This window comes from Mus musculus, chromosome 2, assembly GCF_000001635.26.
Source record: "Mus musculus strain C57BL/6J chromosome 2, GRCm38.p6 C57BL/6J".
NCBI classification, from domain to species: domain Eukaryota; kingdom Metazoa; phylum Chordata; class Mammalia; order Rodentia; family Muridae; genus Mus; species Mus musculus.
Genome location: NC_000068.7, coordinates 118,588,028 through 118,610,759, shown reverse-complemented (window position 1 = coordinate 118,610,759; position 22,732 = coordinate 118,588,028). Strand labels below are relative to the sequence as shown.

Below are 22,732 nucleotides of genomic sequence, written 5' to 3'. Positions count from 1 at the left end.
TTAATTTTTTTTTAAATAAAAACTACTTAATCCAGGAGAAATAGACTTACAAATCATATATATGTTATATTCAGAACATATAAAAAAATTCTTTTTATTTCTTTTGTTTTGAGACAGGGTTTCTCTGTGTAACAGCCCTGGCTGGGCACAAACTCACAGATGGACTTGCCTCCTCCCAAGTGCTGGGATCAAAGGTGTGCGCCACCATGTCTTAGTCAGAAGAGGAATTTTTTCTTCTAAGATTTATTTATTATTATACATAAGATCACTGTAGCTGACTTCAGACACACCAGAAGAGGGCATCAGATCTCATTTTTTGGCTGGTTGTGAGCCACCATGTGGTTGCTGGGATTTGAACTCAGGACCTTTGGAAGAGAAGTCAATGCCCTTATCCGCTGAGCCATCTCACCAGCCCAGAAGAGGAATTCTTAAAAGCACAATTAGCTAAAGGAACTAAACTCAAAATGTTACATACTGGCTATTCTGTGACATCCCGGGAAATCAAAACTACAGAATTGACGGGCAGGTAGGCGTTTGTGAGGGCTGGGGAAAGAACAGAAATTAACTATAAAGAACAGCACGACTGGGTGGACTCGTGGACAGGGAATGGAGTCAGTCCATCCTCAAGATGGTAAAAACATGTACGCACACCTAAATGGATCTGACAGTAAGACAAGAGAGTCTTTAAAAGCCAAATAGCAATTAAGTAAATTTACTACAACGGAGAACTCTTTGGATACTTAAATAAGCGTTAAGGCAGGCTCTGGAGAAGCAGCTTACCTGTGCTGGGACTGCAGTCTGTCCAGGGGCTCAGCCTTGCGTTCAATCCCTTCCTGGAATATTATGTCCGCTTTCTTGAAATTTTCTCTAGCTTCGTATTCTTCAGCCCATGAAATATAGAACTGGGCAAGGGAAACGCCAATTCCTTGGCTTTGTAAATAGCTGTACATATCCAAAGGTTCATTGCACAAATGTCCCTGTAATATGTTAAAAAGAATAACAGTTACCCAATTTCCTTTCACTTATCAAATGCCGGTTATGTGCCAAACAGCCACTGGGGAAGCTACATGCAATCCCTGCGTTGAAGAATATGTATAAAATACACTTGGGATAAAGACCCAAGAAAGAGAAGAGATCAACTCGAAAGTAGGCAAGGGAACAGAAGGCTTCAAACAGGAGGTGACGTGTGACTTGGCCTGCACAGGAACTGGACTCTCATCAGATACAGAATGGGAAGGGAAGAGCAATTCTCCTTCGGGCTGCCTAAGTGAAGACGAAGACAAAGTCTACCCAGGCAGGCAAGGTGGGGAATCCAGAGGAAAACGCTGTCACAGGCCTTGAATGGCAAACTAACTCACTTTGCTTCTGTCTGATAGTAAATACATTCTGGGCTTAAGAGAGTTAAAAGCAAAGGCAAGATTTGGTCAAGTCTGTCTGTATTTAAGAAACTTTGTAAGATCAGGTATGGTGTAGAATTTTTGTTGTTTTTGTTGCATCCAGGCAGGCATGGTACAGGCAGAGCTGAGAGTTCTACATCTTTATCTGAAGGCTACTAGTGGAATACTGACTTCCAGGCAGCTAGGGTTGAGAATCTTAAGCCCACAGCCATGGTGACACACCTACTCCAATAGGGCCACACCTTCTAATAGTGCTACTTCCTGGGCCAAGCATATACAAACCACCACAACTACAAACCTAAACTATGAAGTAATAATGGTTTTTGTTAAAAATATAAATGGAAACTGGACATAGCAACACAAGTCTGTAGTTACACTACTTTGAAATTAGAAACAATAAGATCCTCCAAAGTTTGAGGCTAGCGTGGTCTAATAGGGAATTCCAAGCCAGCCAGAGCTATATGGCAAGACCCTATCACCAAAAGGCACGATAAAATAAGATTAAAGATGTTTAGATGGCATGTCTGGTTCAGTCCAGATTTATCAAATGGACTATTTCATTTGTTCCAGGCTAGTCATATAAAACCGTGGTTAGAGACAGGGATAATTTGTAGGTAACAATGCTTTCTACCTTTGTGGAGACTGTCTTAATAGAGAAGACAGGCTTGAAGGAAGCACTGAGTGTGAATGGAGCAAAGCCATTCAGAACACAGGCTTTCAGGCATGCTAGCGAGGCGCTCTATAACTGAGCTCAGTCAGCTAGCCCTGCACTACGCTTTTCACCAGATAATATCATTACTCCCCTTTACTAACATCAGGACAACATAACTGAACAAAGAAATTATTCTCATTGATTCTTAAGAAATTATTAATTCGGGGGGGGGTTGTATGTGCACCTGAGTACAGGTGCCCTCAGAGACCAGAAGTGCTGACTCCCCTGAGCCAAAGTTACAGGCATTTGTGAGTCGTCTGATGTAACTGGTGGGAACCAAACTCTGGGGTCCTCTGGAAGAGACACAAGATCTCTCTCTCTCTCTCTCTCTCTCTCTCTCTCTCTCTCTCTCTCTCTCTCTCTCTCTCTCGTGTGTGTGTGTGTGTACACAGGCACATACACACAAATATTACACAGGACAGAATGAAGGACAAAAGTCTTGCTAAGCCAGCAGGGAGCACAGCTTCTGTGCTCTCTGAGAACAATCCTTTGCTATAAATACAGTCATGTAACTAGTATCTCTCAGGTGAATTCTAACTTGTCACTAGAATGTCAAAACATGCCAACATCCCACAGAAATAAGAATCACATGACTTCTTAGACATGATTTTAGCAGTATTATTATTTTAGCTTTGCTATGATAGTCCAGGATGGCCAGGAACTCACTTTGTAGCCCAAGCTAGCCTAAACTCAAGATCCTCCTGCTAAGACAAACAGGTATGAGCCACCACACCTGGTTTAGCTGAAGTTTGACAAGTCCCCAAGAATATATTTCAGCTCTAAATCTTGTCAGTTTCAAATATCAGTATTTCATTATATAATGTGACTGCCAACAATTCTAAACACCCTTCCTTTTAAAATTTCTTTTAAGGTAAATGCAACAAAATTAATGTCTGAGAGACCTCGGGATTGTTTTATGATATAGATACGGTCATGGAGAAACTCCTCAGGCGTGCTTTAGATATAAAGACAGAGCATGTCAAGAGGCAGACAATGTTGGCTATAGTGATATCCTGGGAGAAAGATGTCCAAATACCACTAACACTAAAATATCACCTTTTACAGTAGTGTTTCTCCTAAAGGAGAGAGGGGAATTCTAGATTCACCAAGAAAGCTCGTCCTGTAGGTTTGTCCTCGAAGACCGGGAGACCGTTACATGGTTCAACTATGTTTACAACTAAGAGACAAAAAAACCCATATTCATTTTTTAAAAAAAATCTACAGACTTTATGATCATCTTAAAGCACAAAGCCTCAGGATGTTATCCCGTTTTTAACAAAATCTCAAAAGTTCAATTTTACCAATAAAGACTCTGGGCCCAGATGCCAGGGTGAAAGCCTGCTAGCTCAGAGAGTCAGGGAAAGCACCCAGCTGACCTTCCTCCACAGCCGACTTCCCAAAAGGAAAAAGCCGCTCTCCTCCTCCACTCCAGTGGCAACCCCTTCAAGCTGGATGTCCCTCCCTTCTACTTCCTGTGCGTCTCTCTAGCCTCTCTCCTGACTCCCTCCCACTCTATCGTTTTTTCTAGGTTCACTCCCTGTCAACTGCTTGCTCCTCCTCTTGACCTACGGTTGACTTTATTTAATACTGTTTACAATAAAGAGAAAGTTCTTGGATTAAAGGTGTGTGCTGGGGTTAAGCCACACCACAACTAGAAACAGGTTTTTCCAGTACACAATCTCTCAGTACAACCAAATATCCTACAACATTCTTGGATTAGAGTGTAACTGGGCTGAGCCACACAACTAGAAACAGGCTTTTCTAGTAAATAACACAATCTCAGGGTTTACAGTGTGATCAAATAAACATCCTGCAACAATGTTATAGTTACATCTTTAAGTCAAAGCAACTCAATAGATACAAAGACTTATTAATCATTACTGGCTAAATGACTCCACTTTTGCCTATTAATTAGATACCTCTACAGGAAAACTGTCAATTTAATATTCTGGTGACACTCACCAATTTGATCCAGAGACTGAGAAAGCGGGGGTCATTATAATAGCGCGTCTCTCCTTGGAGTGCTTCTATCGCTCTCTCCACTAACGCTGACATGTTACTCTCTTTCCCCCCTTGAGGGTAGTTCTGTTCTGTCCAATTAATATATCTGAATGAGAAGAGAAGGAAAAGAACATTATTTTGCACTGATGCATACTTTTGCTTTGGTTCTAAGGCTCACTCTGAATGGATTTTTTTGCTTTTGTTTTTGAGTCTCACTATATAGCCCTGGCTGGCCTGTACTCAACCATGTGGACCAGGACAGACTCAACTCAAAGGGATTCCCCTGCCTTTACCTCCCAAATGCTTAGGTTATCGGCATGTTCCACCACACCCAATCTACTCTGGATTTACTTAGTTTACTATTTGTGTGTATGTGTGCCTAGATACTGCATTGTGCAGTGCCACTAGAGGCCAGAAGAGGGCATCAGATCCCTCAGGATGGAGTTCTGCAGGGCTGTAAACTGCTATGAGAGCTGGGAAGCCAACCCAATCCTCTGGAAGAAGAGCCAGCGCTTTTAACAGATGGACAATTGCTCAAGCCTTCTTCTATTCTGGATTTCTTTATAAAGATTTTTTCATTTATTTTATGTATATAAGTATGCTGTAGCTGTCTTCAGACACACCAGAAGAGGGCATCGGATCCCATTACAGATGGTTGTGAGCCACCATGTGGTTGCTGGGAATTGAACTCAGGACCTTTGGAAGAGCAGTCAGTGCTCTTAACCACTGAGCCATCTCTCCAGTCCCCTCTACTCTGGATTTTTAAGCAGAAATATTTAACATATTCAAAGTATGTTTCTTTAGAAGTTCTCAATAACATGTACCGATCCTCTCTCTCTCTCAAGCTTTCATGAAGCGCTTGTAATAAACACTCTAAAGAAAGAGTCAGTAACACACGCGCCTTCATGTTGTATCGTGCTCCAGCCTTAAGCACCTCAGGGAAGATGGAGTTTAACTACTGTACAGCCCTTCCTTAGCAAATGTAAAGCTCTGGGCTCTATGCACAGCCCCGCACAACAAACCTTGGCTGGAAAACTACCATGGCTGTTCCAGAATGTTCTGCCAAACAGTACTGTCTGCTCCATCCACCACGCCATATCCCTCTACCTGAGAAATGAGGCCAACAACACTCCTCTGTGAATGTCTCTGTTGTTCTCTCCATATAAACATCCTCACCTGTCCCACACATCCAGAGGGTCATCTCCAGAGTAAAAGCGGATTTCAGATTCAAATGCCCTGGAATTGAAACAGGGTGTGTTAGCACATGCAGTTCTGACAGCCCCAGGAAACAGGTCTCCTTTCTATTTCTATTCACTTCTCAATGAGTTCATAGTGACTTAAGTAACTAGACTAGAATTTGAGAATTTGTTAAACAGAAAAGGAATAGAGTGGGTTTAACTCAGTGGCACAGTACTCAAGACCCTAGTAGATTCTGAAGCCAGCTTTTTAAAAAAAGAACAAAAAGCACACCAAATTAATTACTGTTTTGGTTAGAGAGATGATTCATCTCTGGAGAGTGCTGTCTCAGTTACTTTCTATTGCTGTGATAAGACACCATGACCCAGGCCACTGACAGAGAGTTTACTGGGGGCTAACAGTTTCCGACGGTTAGAGTCCATGACCACCATGGCAGGGAGCATGGCAGCAGGCACAGCTAGAGAGAGCCTAACTGAGAGCCTATGGTATTGATCTACAAGCACCAGGAGGACAGGGCCAATTGGGCCTGGTGTGAGCTTTTGAAACCACAAAGACCACCCCCAATAACACTTCAACAAGGACACAGCTCCTAGTCCTTCCCAAACCAGTCGACCAACTGGACACGGAGTCTGTTCTACTTGCTCATGCAGACTACCTAAGTCTGAATCCAAGCACTCACAGCTGCCTACAGCTTTATTTATGTATGAGTGTCTGCTTACATGTATGTATGGGTGCTACATGTATGCAGTGCCCAAAGAGGCAGGAAGAACATGAGAGAAGTACAGTTGCCTGTAAGCCACCATGAGTGGCTGGGAACCAAATCTGAATCCAGTGCAAACGCAGTAAGTCCTCTTAGCCACTGACCCTCTCTCCAGCCCCACCCTTCCAAAAATAAAATCTTTCAAAACAAAACCAAACCCACAGCACCCAAGTTCAGTTCGGCACTCACATCAGGTGGCTCAATCACCTAGAACTCACATGCACACACCCAAATACACACACATACCAATTTTAAATTATAAAGATAAGTCTTAAATTGTTGCGATGCACTGTGTGAAGCTTGTCTTTATACTATCCAATTGTTAATTCTGTCCTGGCAGAGAGCTGAATCCTGGCTGGATTTTGACACTGTCGTTCTTATGGTCACCACACGCCTCAGCATTTTGTAAACAAGCACCTTCCTCACTCTCTCTCAATTGCTTAATAAAAAGCTGGCAGCCATAGCTAAGTAGGAAGGGAGGGCGGGACTTGCAGGCAGAGACAGGGACTGGGAGAGACGAGAAAGGTTTGCCAGTGGAGGAGAAACTAGAATAGTCAGGTTAACTAAGTTAGATGAGGTAGCCTACGCTAATAAAAAAGGGAGGTAGCCTAAGCTACAATAAAAATTCATGAGTGTGTCATTATTCATCTACTGGTGGGTCCAAGAAAAGTCCAGCAATGTTAAATAAATACATAAAATGAAGAGATGATGAGATTCTGAGCCGGGCAGTGGTGCAGGCGTCCTCTAACACCAGAACTCAGAGCAGAGGCAGGGCGATCTCTCTCTGAGTTTGAGAACAGCTTGATTTACACAGTGAGTTCCAGGCTGGCCAGGGCTCTCCATGAAAGCTTATTAAAAATAAACAAAACCTAGTTCTACAGTCAGCTCAGACACTGGGGAACTACTTCTCTGCTTTCTGATTCTTCACCTATAAAATGGGAAGCATAATATTACTTATTAGGTTTGTTTATATGCATATTTTTAAAGGTTTCTGTTTTGTTTTGGAGACAGGGTTTTTCTTCATAGACCAGCCTGGACTCAAAAATCACAGAAATCCGCCTGTCTCTGCCTCTTCCCCAGTGCTAGGACTAAAGGCGTGCACGACCACTTGGGTAATATAGTGCTTGTCTGTGAGGGTGTGTGTATATAGGGGCCCGATGGAGGTCAGAAGAGAGAATTCTATCAGCTTTGGTTAGAGACGCTTTTTTGTAGTGGGGGACAGTGAAGGCAGAGACTCATAACTGATCAAAGCATGAGAATTAGCAACTGTTGGGTGCACAGCTCTAAATGGAACATCTGTATCACGGCCTCCAAGGCTCAGGGAACATCACATGGAGAGGGTGGAGAGAGATGAATGGAGAAAAGCATCATAAAACCCTGTTTCCTGGAAACAGCATGGCTACTCCCCACCAACTCACAGCAGCTGTGGTTACTTGCACAGACCTGAACAAGAAATGGCCAGAAAGATGGCTCAGTGGGCAAAGGTGCTCACGGCAAGGCCTGAGGACATGAGTGGGATCCCAGAACCCACATGGTAGGAGAGTAACCCATGATTCATGGAAGCAACCCTAGTTCAACTCAGTGGGACACACACACACACACACACACACACACACACACACAAACCTACAACCCAACAAAACAACAAAAATGATATGAAAATAGGGATGGTTCTTGTTGGGAATAAAGAAGAGTTGGGCGGGAATCAGAGGGGAATAAGAGGGGAAAAGGGAGGGTGTGAAAATTACCAAGATAATTATATAAACATATGAAAGTGTCAAGTAAAAAAATATATATATATATAGTAAGTATTGTAAAGAAAACTTTAATCTGGGTGTAGTGGTGGGTTCAAGCCTTTAATCCCATCTTTCTTTGTGAGCTTGAGACCATCTTGGTCTACAGAGCAAGTTCCAGGACAGCCAAGGCTACAGAAAGAGAGAGAAAAAAAAATGTCTCAAAAAAACCAAAACCAACCAACCAATCAACAAACAAAAGGAAAGCCCTTTAAAATAGTAATAAAATAGCCAAGGTGTCATATGTCTATAATTGTAATTGCTGCACAAGAGAGGCTGAAAGTTTAAGGCCAGTCTGGATACCACAGTGAGTTCAAGGCCAGCCTAGGATACTTGGAGAAGTTCTTTCCAAAAACAACAGATAAACAAATAAAATCGTCCTGACACGAAAGAATTACACCTCTAATTTAAAAAAGGCCAAGTATACACATGAGAAAACAACAACAACAACAACAACAACAACAACAATATAAACCGGGCATGGCTCCTGCCAAGAACTGATAGTACAGGTTTTAAGAAGCCAAAATGGAGGTAGGAACTGGGAGGCAATCATAATAGCCTAGAGAAAAGAGGAATTATCTGGTAGATCATCACCTGCCGTTATGGCTCTGGATTTAAGGTACTCCATGACCCAGCAATTGCATTCCAAGGGTGGTGGTGGTGGGAAGTATGTCCACAAAAAGCCTCGTCAAATACCCACTGACTTGATTTTCAAAGAACAAAAGACCGAGCCTACTGTCCAGCATCTGGTGTGTGGTAGAGTACTCACTCAGCTGTGAGAGAAAGGGACGCTGACACGTGCGACAGAGAAGTACTCAACACTTCCGCTGCAGGAAGGAGCCACATACGACACACCCGTGCCCCGCAAGTCCATCATCTGCGAGACTGCAGGAGGTGACTCACAAGTTGAAGCCAGTCTAGGCTATAGAGCAAGACCCTATCGCTAACCAACAACAAAACTCCAAAGTAACTTATCTTGACAGAATTCTATCTAGTCAGCAGGCACTTCACGAAGAGGGGAGACGGACTGAGGAGAATGAGGGAACTTCCTAAAGTAAGATCTTATGGTGCGATGCACTCACTGTCTTACAGCACACTCAAAGATCTGAGCAATCACGGTACCCAAATTATACTCAAAAGAAATTCCCAGCACTATGCGGACAGCTCAGTGGTAGGCCCTGGGGCCCCGTCCCTGAAGAGCTGGAGAGATGGCTCAAGGGTTACAAGCCCACTGTTCTTGCAGAGGACACCACGCTGGGCAGCTCACATCAGCCCTTAACTCTAGCTCTGGGGGATCAAAGCCCCTTTTGACCCCCTCGGGAACTTGTAGTCACACATACTCACACACATACATACATATAATGGAAAATAAGTAATTTTTTAAAAGTGGGGATGGGGGTGAGAGAGCAATGAATAAGAATCATGCAGATGAGGTTTTGTAACATTAACCAAAATAGGGAAATAGAAAAAGGAAGGCCATTTAGGAATGAAGAGCGTTGTTTTCTGACAGCAGAATTACATCCAGATGAACCCAGCATCACTGAAATCAGCCTAGGTGAAAAAGCATTAGCTACATCTATCCTGCCAGGTGCCACAACTTAGCAACACAACACACTGCACATGGCTCAGCCCCAGAGACTCAGGGTCACTGGGTACTACGGCTCTCTGCAGCTGCCCAGCATCTCAAGGCAGCTCTCCTGCACATCCATTATCCTTGAAAAGATCACATTTCAGAGTATGATTTCAATCAAATGAGTATAATTTCCACACACCCAGAGCCCTACAATCATAAGCTGAATGTTCTCAAGCTCCGGGCTGTCTACAACATCACAGTAGGAGACACTGAGAAGGCAAGAGACGTCAACGGTCGTTGTAAAAGCAAAAGTGAGGCCAGAGACTGGGATGAGACATGACAGGAGCAGACAGCAGGAGAGTCAGACAAGTAGAGAGCCCAGTGCAGGACGAAGCTCCAGGCACCAGAGCAAGCGCTAAGAATAAAATAAAGCCACAGTGGCACATGGCGTCATCCCAGCACTCAGGAAGCAAAAGCAGGCGGTTCTCTGAGTTCAAGGCCACCCTGGAACTTCACAGTGAGTTCTAAGCCAGAAAGAGCCAGTCTCACAAAAACAAAAACAGAATGCTACCATCTACAACAAAACCATAAAAGCACGGTTCTCAAAGATCTAATTCAATGAGTATGGTTACACTTTACATTTTAGCCTGAAATAAATACTATCTCATGCTATTGAAAGCTTGCAATCAGAAAACCGGAAGAACAGATTTCCATACTCTCACTGAAGAGTATTCCTTAGGGCAGTGGTTCTCAGCCTGTGGGCTGCAACTGCTTTGGGAGTCAAAGGACCTTCACACAGGGTTGCATATCAGATCTCTTATACAACAGATACGTAACAGTAGCAAAATTACAGTTATGAAGCAGCAAAGTATGCTATGGTTGGGGGGGAAGGGTTGTCACCACAACATGAGGAACTGTATTAAAGGGTCACAGCGTTAGGAAGGTTGAGAGCCACTGCCTGTAGGCCTTCGGCAGCTTCACCCCCATGCTGCCTATCACACCAGGGACTTACAAGCTGAACACAAAGCATTCCACTACATACCGTTTCTGCTGCTGCAGAGCAGTGTGGCCGGCTGACTCTTGCTTTGCCAAAGCTCCCTGAAGTGTGGACATGACCCGCCCGTGCCGTAAGGGCTGTATGTTTTCTTTACTCAGCTCCCACTCTGCTCCCTCCAGGCACATGGCTTCACTGGGAAGAAGGAAACAGAAATGAAGCCCACGCCAACAGTGTTACAGCACAGTACTGTGATGACATCTTCAGAGAGGGGATTTCTGGCTCTTTGGGGTTGGACGCAGCTGGTTCGCCAGGAGCATCATCATTCTCTTCAGCTTCAGAGCCTATCCCACGCTCTACAAGTAAATGCTCAACACAAGAGAGAACATGGCAAGGGTGTTGGTGACAGTATTGTACAAATAAAGTTAAAGCTAGGAAAAATAATTTTTAAAAGCATCTTAAGTTTAGCGAAGTTAACTTAAATTTAGAAAAAAACAAAAAACAGAAAACTAGCAGCTTTATGTCTGACATGGGTTCCCACTGACAATGAGACACCAGTAGCAGCATCCACTCCTGTTTCTAAATACGTACATGATTAGCTCTTTTTTAAAAAAAAAATGTATTTATAAAACAAAACATAACTAAACAAAACAAGCCGGGTGATGGTAGCACACGCCTTTAATCCCAGCACTCAGGAGGCAGAGGCAGGCGGATTTCTGAGTTCGAGGTTAGCCTGGTCTACATAGTGAGTTCCAGGACAGCCGGGGCTATAAGGGGAAACCCTGTCTCGAAAAAAACAAAAAACAAAACAAAACAAAAATGTATTTATTCTCACCCCCCCCCCCCGCCGTGTGTGTGTGTGTGTGTGTGTGTGTGTGTGTGTGTAAGTCAGGCCACAACCTTAGAGTTGTTTCTCTCCTTCCACCATGGGGTTTCGGGGGTGGGGGAGGGGTGACCAAACAGGTCCTCAGTCTTGGTTAGCAATTATCTCTATCCACAGAGCCATCTCACCTGTCCGTGACTAGTTCCTTCTAGTTCAGACCCAAGTGCCATCTCATCAGGGAGGCCTCTGTTCAAATCTCCCTCTGCCCCGACTCCCCCACCCCCAAGCCTCATTGCTGGGTAATGAACTAAGGCCTTATGTACCTTGAACAAGTGCCCTTCCTGAGTTACATGTCCAAACCCTTCTGAAACCACACTAGTTCTACCTCCAATGCCGTCTTCTCTTGCTTTACACTTGTTAATACTGATTCTATCTGATGTTAAACATGTCTTATTGCCCATCCGCGACACACACCCCGATTCATTCCTCCCCAGAACTTAAGCTTCACAAAGGTTGGGATTTTGTGTCTTTTACTGTTCGCCTTCAGTGCTCAAAATGGTAGTCGATAAATTCTCTTCCATGAATGACAGCTTATGACAGCAATTACCCAGTTATTATAAGTTCCATAATTGAAATGCATCTTAAATTCTAACCTAGAAAAACCCTCTATATTTTATGATGAGGAAAAGCTGCAAGTGCTCTGCTCTTCAGATCCCTAAGCTGCTAGCAAAGTGAGAACACTTATTAGTTGAAAGCAGGTACTTTACAAACATCTTGAATCCTCCCAGAACTCCATAAAGCAGCATTAATATCTGCGTGCCCCCACCCCTCCGTAAACATGTTCAAGGTCAAATAAAAACGGCTGAGGTGAGTTTCAGAACCAGATCATATGGCAAATTCCAAACTCTCCCAGTCTTGCCCCCTGGCTGGATGCAGGGCTCCACGCCGTTGGGAAGGGGGTTTGGGGAGACCTGCTCTTGGCCGACCTCCTCGATCCTCCCCTCGCCAGCCGAGCACCCAGCGGCAGCAATTTGCGTCCGGTCCTTACCTCGCCTCCGCCATCCTGCATTCCCAATACTTGCTCTCGCCCTTCCGCAGACCTTTATCCTCCGAGTGCTAACTGAGTCTCCCTCAACCTTCAGCTGGCTCTGGAGCTGCGAAGATCGTCACCCCGTGCTCCTAAACAAAACCACGCACCCGATTCCTTCTCAGAATAGCCTCCTCACGCCCCCATCACGCACGGGCCGCCAAGTTTCAAATTTAACGTCTCTTGACGCAGACGTAGCCTCGCCGCTCCCCGCTCCCGCTCCTCCCAAAGCATTCTGGGGATTGTAGTGTATCCCGGGTTTAAGCACGCGCTGCGCAATGCACAATGGGAGTTGTAGTTTCAGGTTTGAGGTGCAAGGACCAATGGTTGTCCTAGCACTGCAGCGTGCTCAGGCACTTCGAGTTTGCTCTGTGTTTCCTTTCTAAGACAAGCCTTCGAACCCAGGGAGAGACACTTTATTAACAAGAGGTTCTTTGATGGTTTCAGTTTCATAACGTGTCTTTGAGTACATTACTCTTCTGGGTTGCTCCGAACAATTAACTGTGCTACGCCTAGGTCTTGTCTGAGCCCCAGGTCTTAACACCTGTCCAGGGATCCTTAGGCCACTCTCACCCAGCTGTTTCCTGTGGAAAGACTGTGTTCTCGTTTTTCTCTTTTACACAAGACCTGGTTTAGCACTGCACTTCCTTTCCCCAGCAAGCCCTTTGACCTCTACAACTTCTCAACTTTGACCAACTTCCTTTAAATTCTCTTGGAAGTGTACCATTTGTTCTCTCATGCAGCCTACCAGATGTCCTGTAAACTACGATCTAACACAGAATACAAACAGGGTAAGCGCTTTGCCTGTCTCACTGGAGCTAAAGGCTTGGTAATGCAGGCCTATAGTTCAGCTACTCTGGAGACTGAGATGTGAGGACCAAGACTTCAAGACCATCCAGGGCAACTTTACTTCACAATAAAAAGTTTGCTTTTGTTTTTTGTTTGTTTTTGTTTTTCAAAACAAGGGTTCTCTGTGTAGCCTTGGCTATCCTGGAACTCGCTCTGTAGATCAGGCTATAAAAATAACTTTTATTCTCCTGTTGTGATTGTTGTCTGAGGGGCTTACTGCCTCCATCTGCTGACCTAGATCCACTCCTAGAAAATTCTAGCCTCCATAAGATCTAATCTAGGTCAGCCTCTCAATTTTGTTGAATAAGCTCACCCTTTCTTGTTCTTTCTGAAGTCTACCTGGCTGGTTCAACTCAGCTGTTCTGGCTCAAACTCCTCTCCCAGCTGACTGACTCAATCTGGCTTCTCTCCCAGCCCCTGAATTGCTCTGCTTGGCCTCAAACTCACTCTAGCAGTCTTTTCTATTTCCTAATCTTCTGGCTCTTTCTCAATCTCTTGCTCATTCTGTCTTTACCTGTGTCCAGCTTGTTCTCTTTTCAACCTGCCTCCCTCTCCCTCCCGTGCTGCTCTACTCTCCCTCGCAACAATACTGCACTGCTCTCCAGGACTGCTGTATCCTGTACTACACTCTCTTCCTTACTGCACTGCCTCTCCCTTAAGACTCAATCTTCCCTCCCTCTCTCGTCTCCTTAGAGGTGTACATAGCCCATTCTGTCAAATTTTTCTCCGTTTGTTGGGGCGGGGGTATACAAACAAACAAGGAATGTCAGGGCGTCGATACCCAGACCAGAAACAGATAAATTAGTCATTTGAGCATATAACTTCCAACTAGGCTCTGGAGTAGAGAGGGGAGCCATGGGAATTTCTCTACAGAAGACAGTGAACCTGAGGGAAAGGACGAGTTGGCACAATCTACCCATCAGAACAAATCAAGTTCTGAAGCAACTGAGGTGTGTGTCTGTGGTAGATTCCCACCTCTCTATTTCCACCATTATCCAGTGAGTTTCCTCACCCAGCTCCCTACTCTTGGACCTCTATGCTGCCCCATCAAAAAGTGCCAGATTATACTCCACTTTCTCCTAACCATCATATAGAAAACAGGGCTAAATAGTGATGAGATGCTCCTGACAGGGTTTTAAGTTACCAATACGTGTTATAGGAGACTAGAGATTTAGTGTTTGGTTGTTTCTGAAATGCTGGGTTATGTGGAACAGCTCCCCTCAGGACTTCTTCATCTATCAGATTGCACCTTGAATCTTTAAGGGTGTGCATCAGTATTCCTGATGCACAAGTAGGAAATGTCACAACTCAATAGCTTAAAATGATGCAAACTCATTGTGTTCTGGTCTATGGATGAGAAGTTTGGCACGGGTTCTCTGGGTTGACTGAGGCTTGGGGAATTCTGCCTTGTTTTCTAGAGCTGCTGTGGGAGAGTGTGTTTCTCCTTCGACAGTTTTCTAGAGGCTTCACTGTCACCCCTGGCTCATGCTTCCCTTTTTATCCTCAGAGCTCGGGATCTAGCATCTCTTCATCCAGGCTTCCAGCATTACTTGCCTTTCTCTGATCATAGTCAGGAAATTAAAGGCTCATTACCTCAGATGGGGCCCACCTGGAGAATTCAGCATAAACTTTTACCCCTCAATGTAATCGTATCTTTTATTTGCCTGGAGTAATTGTCTCCGAGGCTTACTGCTTCCGTCTGCTAGTCTTACTACTAGGCCCGATCCTGGAAGCTTTAACCTCCATATACTCTAATCTAGGCCTAGAAAGTTTTCAAGCTCTGACAATTAATGATGAATAAGTTCATCTTTTCTAGCTCTTCCTAAACTCTGGCTGGCTGGTCAACTCAACTGTTCTGGCTTAAAACTCTTCTCCAAGCTGACTGATTCAATTTTGCTTCTCTCTTGGTCTCTTCCTGAATTGCTCTGCTTGGCTTCATACTGCCTGTAGTAATGTATACTAATGTTCTGGCTCCTTCCCATTCTCCGGCTTGTTCTCTTTCTGCAACCTGACTCCCTATAACTGTCGTGGTAAACTCCCTCCTTCTTTCCTCCTTCCTCTCGGTGCTACTCTCTCTTAAGTGGCTTCCCTTTCCTCTCTTCATGAGAGTTGGGCATATTCTATTCTGCCAAATCTTCCTCTGATTCGTCACTTTGTCTGCCACTCAATTAGATGTCACTTTCAATCAAAGATGCTTCTTGCTTCTTTCTTTCTTTCTCTCTTCCTTTCTCTCTTCCTTTCTTTCTTTCTTTCTTTCTTTCTTTCTTTCTTTCTTTCTTTCTCTCTCTCTTCCTTCCTTCCTTTCTTTCTTCCTTTCTTCCTTTCTTTCTTTCTTTCTTTCTTTCTTTCTTTCTTTCTTTCTTTCTTTCTTTCTTTCTTTTCCATATTAAACTTGTAGTTTTATTCAGGTTTGATTTTTAACAAATGTGTCAAGGAGAGAGCCTACAGGAAAGGGTAAAGCCCATGGGGCAAGGCCTTCCCAGATGCCTGAGGAGGAATCCTGTCCCCACCGCTTCTCACTGCCCCTAAAGGGGTTTGGGAAGAGACACAGGCAGGGAAGAGGGCTGGTCCCCAGTCTGTACCGTGGTGCTGGGGATGAAGGACTATGGAGAACAGAGGACCAGACTGGGGAGGAGTGGGCTAAAGGGCCCAAGACCATTTGCCAGAATCCAGCTTTCTGATTCCAAATTGAATTAAAAAGAAAAAAAAAAGGAGAGGGAAACCTAAACCACATGCAGTACCCAAATCCCTCTCCCCCATCAGGGCTGCGAGAGAAGAGGCAGGGAGTTTCACTAAGGCTGTGGCTCCCTCAGTTGTGGCCAAGGGAGCTAGGTGAAGGGCAGGGTCTTCCTGACAGTTTGAAGGGGTGAGGAAAACCAAAATAAAATGTCAAATAAACTGATTAGGAGTCCAGCCAAGGGCCCAGCCAGAGCAGAATCTGGCTGGGGGAGGGGCCTCTGGAGGCTCATGGATCACTGTTGCCACCACCGCCACCCTGGAAGCCAGTTATTTTGCCATGGCCTTGACTGCAACAGCTGCCTCCTCTGTCATGGCAAACAGCACTGTGATCCGGATCTCTTCTCCACAGTCATACTTCTGCTCAATCTCCTTGCCAAGGTCTCCCTCAGGCAGAAGAAGGTCCTCTCGTACCTACTCGCTGTTCTGGAGCAGGGATAGGTACCCATCCCAGATGCCAATCAGCTGGAAGTCATTCCTTTTTATGTTGGGGACATCCATAATAGAGTCGACAGGCAGATATCTTCATATTTCTTCCCAGTAAAAATGTCAATGCCAACCAGCTGGACCTTGGCATGGCTATGCTTCCCAGTCTTCGAAGTAGACATCTCAACAATCCTACATGGATGGCCTTTGAGCACCCAAAAACATTCTCACCTGAAAGATGCTGAGCACTGCATTGGGAAGGTGGCTGAGGCCCCCGCGTGTCCCGTCTTGAAGTCCAAACCATCTGCTATTTTAAGAGGCTTCGATTCCAAATCTGGCTGGACATCTCACTTCACATGGCCGCTTGGCTGCCTCTCCAGTGTGGCAGCCTCGCAGCTCGCCCAGGGACGCTTCTTTCTACAAACTAGCTTTACTTTCATTGTTTGGGATTAAAGATGTATACTAAGGGCATGTCTTTATTCCAGCCAGAGGGGTTAAGTGTAGGTGCTAGGGGCTAACCCACACCACAACTAGAAAAAGGCTTTTCAGTAAATAACATAATCTCAGGGTTCACAGTGTGATCAAATATCCTGCAACACCCCAATTCTAAACCCTAATCATATCTGCCAGCTCCCTTTGGCAATATAAGCTGACATAGTCACAGGAGTCATTTGAAGAGTCATTATTCTACCAACCTCATGATGAAAATTACATTGGTATTTGTGGTGGTTCGAATACGTTTGGCATCTTCAAATTCTTGTGTTTGAATGCTTGGCCATGGGGAGTGGCACTGTTAGGAGGTGTGGTCTTATTGGAGGAAGTGTGTCACTGTGTAGGTGGGTCTTGAGGTCTCCCATGCTCAGGCTCCATGCAGTGTGGAAGATGGTCTCCTCCTGGCTGCTTGCAGGACAGTCTCCTTTTGCTGCCTTTGGGGTAAGATCTAGAACACTTGGCTCTTCCAGCACCAAGTCTGCCTTTGTGCGGCCATGCTTTCCACCATGATGACAATGAACTAAACCTGTGAGACTGTAAGCCAGCTCCCATTAAATGACTGCCTTTATAGGAGACACCTTAGTCATGGCATCTCCTCATAGCAACAAAATCCTAACTGAGACAGTACCTCTAGAATATTCATAAAGAAACTTCTCCATGCTTCTTCTTCCAGGATGGATTTGGGAATGTGTTATTTAACATATTGCCCCCTCCACAGCTTTTCTACTTTAACAGGGAGGTTTGATAGAAGAAAATTCAGGCCAGAAATAATGGTGTTTGCCTTTAGTCCAATGATCTGGGAAGCAGAGGCAGGTAGAGCCTTGTAAGTTTGAGATCAGCCTGGTCTACACAGACAGTCCAGGCTGCATAGTGCAACCCAATCTTTTTTTTTTTTTTTTTTTTTTTTTTTTTTTTTTTTTGTAAGCTGGTAGAATTTCAATTTCAAGCTGGTAGAATGTCAGCGATGTTGACAGCCTAGGACTGTCGTAGCAGGTCTCTTGATTTCTTACATTTATTTACTCTTGTCAAAGCCATATCTTTCTGCACGAGTGGCTCTTGGATGGATTCAGTGGTTGTATATGTTCTCTTCCGTGTTGTGAGAGTGTGACTCTGCAGTGGCAGATTGACCGGTTTTGCCTTGCTTTCATGGGTTGTACAAATTTTTCTTTGGCATGACAAATTGTCCAAAGATGGGGGGACTCAGGGTCCAGGGTCAGGGTCCAATCCAGGGCATTCCTAGATTGACTGTTTATTGGACAATCACAAGAGGAGAGCGGTTGGGGTTTGGTTCTAATCCTTTGTCTTAATTCAGCTCCCAGAATCATATGGGACTCTGCATGTTCAGATGCTAAAGGAAGTCTGGTCCCAGTTGGCTCTGATTGGAAAATAAAGTTGCCAATGGCTAATGAATGGCTGGGCCAGGTGAAAGAGGCAGAACTTTTAGATTGCATGGGCAAGGACCTGGGGGAGGAGAGGAAGCGAATCTCTAGGACTCAGAAGGAGATCAGAGGATCAGATTTAGGTGCTGCAGGAGAGAAAGCATCCTACAATGGAGGTGGAAAGAGAATGTGGCCTGTAGTGTGGAGTTTTTGCTACACCGCTTTGAGCTCCTAGTGAGTCACAGGAGCACACCTGTCCAGGAGCTATTTCAGATCCGCAGATAGAAACACACATCACACACACACACACACACACACACACACACACACACACACACACACACACACCAGTTAATCTTGAAATGTCTTGGCTGATTCAATGACTGGGCACTTGTAAATCCTCCCCTGCTACTCAAGGCCCAGTCAGGGAAGTGACGAGAGGCCACTTACCCAAAAACTTACATGGCTGGTTGGCTTTATCTCCTCCACTACTGCATCCCTTTCTACTCTCCCCAAGTCTTCTGATTCTCTTTCTCTCCCTAGCCTTCAGGAACCTTGGAAGTCCCTCCTCTTTCTATCCAGCCATTGGCCACTGGCATCTTTATTGATAGATCAAAAAACAACTGGGGGGAGGACCTTCAGCATAAGTAAACACAGATCAAAGCATCCAGAACCAAGCCCCTATAGCAGGTGGGAGATGGGGGGGGGTGTACTGCCCAGAAGGTAACAGAGCAACAAAGATAAAATATAGATTTTTGAAGAAGTTAGACCAGAAATACAAAATAAATGTATGCTAGCCATGGAGAGGATTAGAAATGGCCAACCATTGAACTAGTCAAGGCATATCAAAATTAGCTGGTGTGTGTGTGTGTGTGTGTGTGTGTGTGTGTGTGTGTGTGTGTGTGTTTCATTTGCAAATCCAGAGAGCTCTTGGGCAGGTGTGCATGCACAACCCACTGGTAGCCAAAGTGATTTAACTACTCCATTGCTACAGAGTCTCTCTAGAGGTAGAAGTGAGGTCAGGGGAACAAAGTTATGGATACTGAAACAGTGTTCAAAATCAGTGAATCCTACATCTGGGAAAGCAGTGATACTCTGGGGCCTTTACCCTGACAACAGCTCAGCCAATCAGAACAGCGGAGACTTGTTGAAGGTTCCAATGATTAGGTGTCTTGAGGTGGGGGAACCAATGAAACCGAGGTATAATGACTCAACCTACTTGTTGCCAAGAAGAAAGGAAGTGGTGGATGGAAAAGCACATTGGCCCAGGACTGAGGGCTGCTGGCTGCTGCCCAGTAGTGTCTCCATCATAGCTGTTACTGACAGGGTACTAGGGAACTCTCCACAAAAACCTGGGGTTTTCTCTTCGGTACAGTGGAAGCTCCTTTCTAGACCATACTTCTGCTTTTCTGCAGAAGTATCCTACTTTCACGATCTCAACACTGGAAATAGCTTGACTCCAAATTTCCACTGATATATGCAGTAAATGCCTCTGCAGAACAGGGAGGTACCAGTTATTAACTCTCCAACATGTGGCAGAAGAGGACCAAAAAGTCAGAAGAGACCACAGGCTGAGAACACGCAAAGCCATAGGGGAGGGTTGTAAAGAGAAAATAGCAGCCTTTAATCTGAACATTTGGTGTGATGGTTTGTACATGGTTGGCCCAGGGAGTGGCACTATTAGTAGGTGTGGCCCTGTTGGAGTAGGTGTGGCCTTGTTGGAGTGGATGTGTCTCTGTGGATGTGGGCTTTAAGACCCTCATCCTAGCTGCCTGGAAGCCAGTATTCTGCTAGCAGCCTTCAGAAGTAGAACTCTCAGCTTCTCCTGCGGCATGCCTGCCTGGATGCTGCCATGTTCTCACCTTGATGATAATGGACTGAACCTCTAAATCTGTAAGCCAGCCCTAATTAAATGTTGTCCTTATAAGAGTTGCCTTGGTCATGGTGTCTGTTCACAGCAGTAAAATCCTAACTAATACACTTGGGAAGTGGAAGCAGGAGGACCAGATATGCAAGGTCATCCTCAAATACACAGTGGGTTCCAAGCTAGCCTGGGCTACAGGTGACCCTTTGTGGAACAAAGTAGCCCCTCTCCATCAAAATTGAGAAAAAAACAAGACAAGATGCAGGGTTAGGTAAGTTCAGGGATTGGCAGGAAGTATACAGCTGAGGTTGCTTCTCCCTCTCATCAGCCCAGCCACTTCTGTGCTCTTGGCTGATCTTGGAGAGTCTTAGTCTTTCCTCAATATCCCAGCTTCCCTGAACAATGGCTGTCATTTCTGTTGGGTCTATTCTTTTCCTCATTAACACCCCTAGTCAGGGTTCCAGTACCAAGGCAAGAGGGATGCATGAGGGCAGGGGGAAGTTGTTAGCTTCAGGCCACTGTAAGGTTACATAACAAGAGAGATCCCATCACAAAATACCAGCGGCTGTGGGTGTAGTGTAGGAGTAGAATGCTTACCCAGCACATGAAAGGTCCTGGATTCCATCCCCAACACTACAAATCCACCAACAAAAAGAAGCCTTGCTGTCCTAATTTACCTGAAACACTGTGTGCCAGACCTCTGGAGGTCCCAAGGAAGAGCAATGGTGTTGGTCCAATGACCCCATGCTCAAGGACCCCACTGTACCACTGGGTCTGTATTCCAGGAGCTGATGATAGTACACTACCTGGCCTGGATGGTTCCAAGATGAACCAGCAGACATGGGTGGTTGACAGGATGGTGGAGTGTCTAGTAGAGTGGCTGCAGCTGGCTCTCACTGCCTCTAGGCTGGGCAGGCTTCCTTGGCTCAGCTCTCTCAAGACATTGCCTCCTTCGTACACACGATATGAAGCTTCACTTTGACATTCTGAGAGGCCATGGGCATAGGGGTTGGGAAAGACACTCTTGTCAGTCTGAGCTCCTCAATGCTCTTCTGAGGAAAGGGCAGAAGTCAGAGATCCCCATGCCATTAGAAACAATGCAGTTTGACTGAATGTAGGCAGTAAACTGAATCAGAGAAGGATTAAATGAGGAGATTCGCTAATTTGACCTCGTTCCCACTTACACCATTTTCCCTAAAGTCTCTTTGTCTCATCCCTCTCCCTTTTCTTCTCTCTCTTTCACTTAGATTGGAGGGTAGGCTAGAATTGGCCAACATTGAACTTCTATTGATGTAACCTTAAGAGATTGAGGACCATTGGAGATGCTGTATCAAGAGCGCTGGAAGGGCTGTTCAGGAGACCCTGGCCTACTGTGCCTTTGACCATCCACAGATGATGACCCAGTCTCAGCACCAGTGCAGAACCACAACAGTTTCCCTTCTCTGTGGGACCTTCAGGATATGTTGCTTCTGGGACATTCTGCTATGTCCCTTTTGGCACATTCTCTAAGCCAAAGCACAAAGAAAAGAATCCAGAGGCAGGTACATTACAAAGTTATCTTCCCCTGCAATCCAAAGACACAGGGAGGGGCCCAGGCCTCCCTGAACCAAGTATGTCCTGCTTCTGGCTTCTGTTCAGCATTTGGCGTTGACCCCTGCACCTCTGATAAGATACCATTGTTGGGGATCGGTTCTAATGCTTTGTCTTAATTCAGCTCCCAAAAGCCATGCTTCCAGATGCTGAAGGTCCCTGCCATACAGCCAATGGTTGGGCAGGGAGGTGGAGGTGGGACAAGGGACCAAGGAGAGTGGGAGAGGAACAGGAGAATCACCATAACCCGGAGGCAGAGGGGTCAGATTTAAGAGCTGCAGGAGAGAAATCATCCAGCCATGTAGATGGAAAGGGAAGGTAGCCCTATGGGAGGGGCTGCCTAGAAGGTAACAGGGCAGCAAATGTAAAATAGGGATTTAGAATGTGTTAAGCCAGGAATACGGGAGGAGAGTGTTAGCCAGCTGCAGGGAGGTTTTGAAGTGCCCAACCATTGAGCTAGTCAAGGCATATCAAAACTAACTGGTGTGTCTTTCATTTGTGAATCCAGAGCTCTTGGGTGGGTGCAGCACACGTGCCGGAAGCCAAAGCCGTTTAATTCACCATTTAACTAATCCAGCCATTTAACTAATTAACTACATGTCATGACCACAGGCATCTTATGGAAGAAAGAGTTTATTTTGGCTTATGATTCCAGAGAGAGTGAAATAACAGTGGGCTGGCTTGGTATGAGGCAGCTTGAGCAGGCAGCTGAGACATCATTATCTCCATCTACACACAGGATGGAGCAGAGGATGAGGATAGGAGAAGAGAGGGAGAGGGCAGAGATGGAGCAGGAGAAAGAGAAAACTGGAAGTGGAGTGAAGCTATAGACTCCCAAAGCTTTCCCCTAGGGACATACTTTCTCCAGCAAGGCTCCATTCCTTAAAGGTTCCATAACCTCTACAAGTGGCACAGCCACTGAAGACTAATATTCACGTATCTGAGCCTATGGGAGATGTTCTCATTCAAACCACTACAGCCTGAATCGGTGCAAACCAGCAGAAAGGTGCTTTGTTTTCCTAATCTACTTGGGAAATTGTACCCACCTTTCCACTGCTG

The 22,732-nt window shown here is 45.2% G+C and overlaps 1 protein-coding gene and 1 pseudogene across 2 annotated transcripts in view; both read right to left on the bottom strand.

The window, feature by feature from the left end:
• The window catches only part of Bub1b (BUB1B, mitotic checkpoint serine/threonine kinase), a 43,391-nt gene extending 30,833 nt beyond the window's left edge, over positions 1 to 12,558 (bottom strand). The window contains exons 1-5 of one of the 2 annotated variants that reach the window (XM_006498622.3): positions 12,299 to 12,558; positions 10,476 to 10,622; positions 5,287 to 5,346; positions 4,072 to 4,216; positions 781 to 977 (exon numbers count right to left, since the gene is read on the bottom strand). In XM_006498622.3, coding sequence (XP_006498685.1) covers positions 781 to 977; positions 4,072 to 4,216; positions 5,287 to 5,346; positions 10,476 to 10,622; positions 12,299 to 12,312 — 563 coding nt within the window. In that variant the 5' untranslated portion in view covers positions 12,313 to 12,558. The remainder of the gene's footprint in view (positions 1 to 780; positions 978 to 4,071; positions 4,217 to 5,286; positions 5,347 to 10,475; positions 10,623 to 12,298) is intronic. The other variant, NM_009773.3, reaches the window with a different exon arrangement.
• Positions 15,569 to 16,750, bottom strand: Gm14016 (predicted gene 14016; annotated as a pseudogene).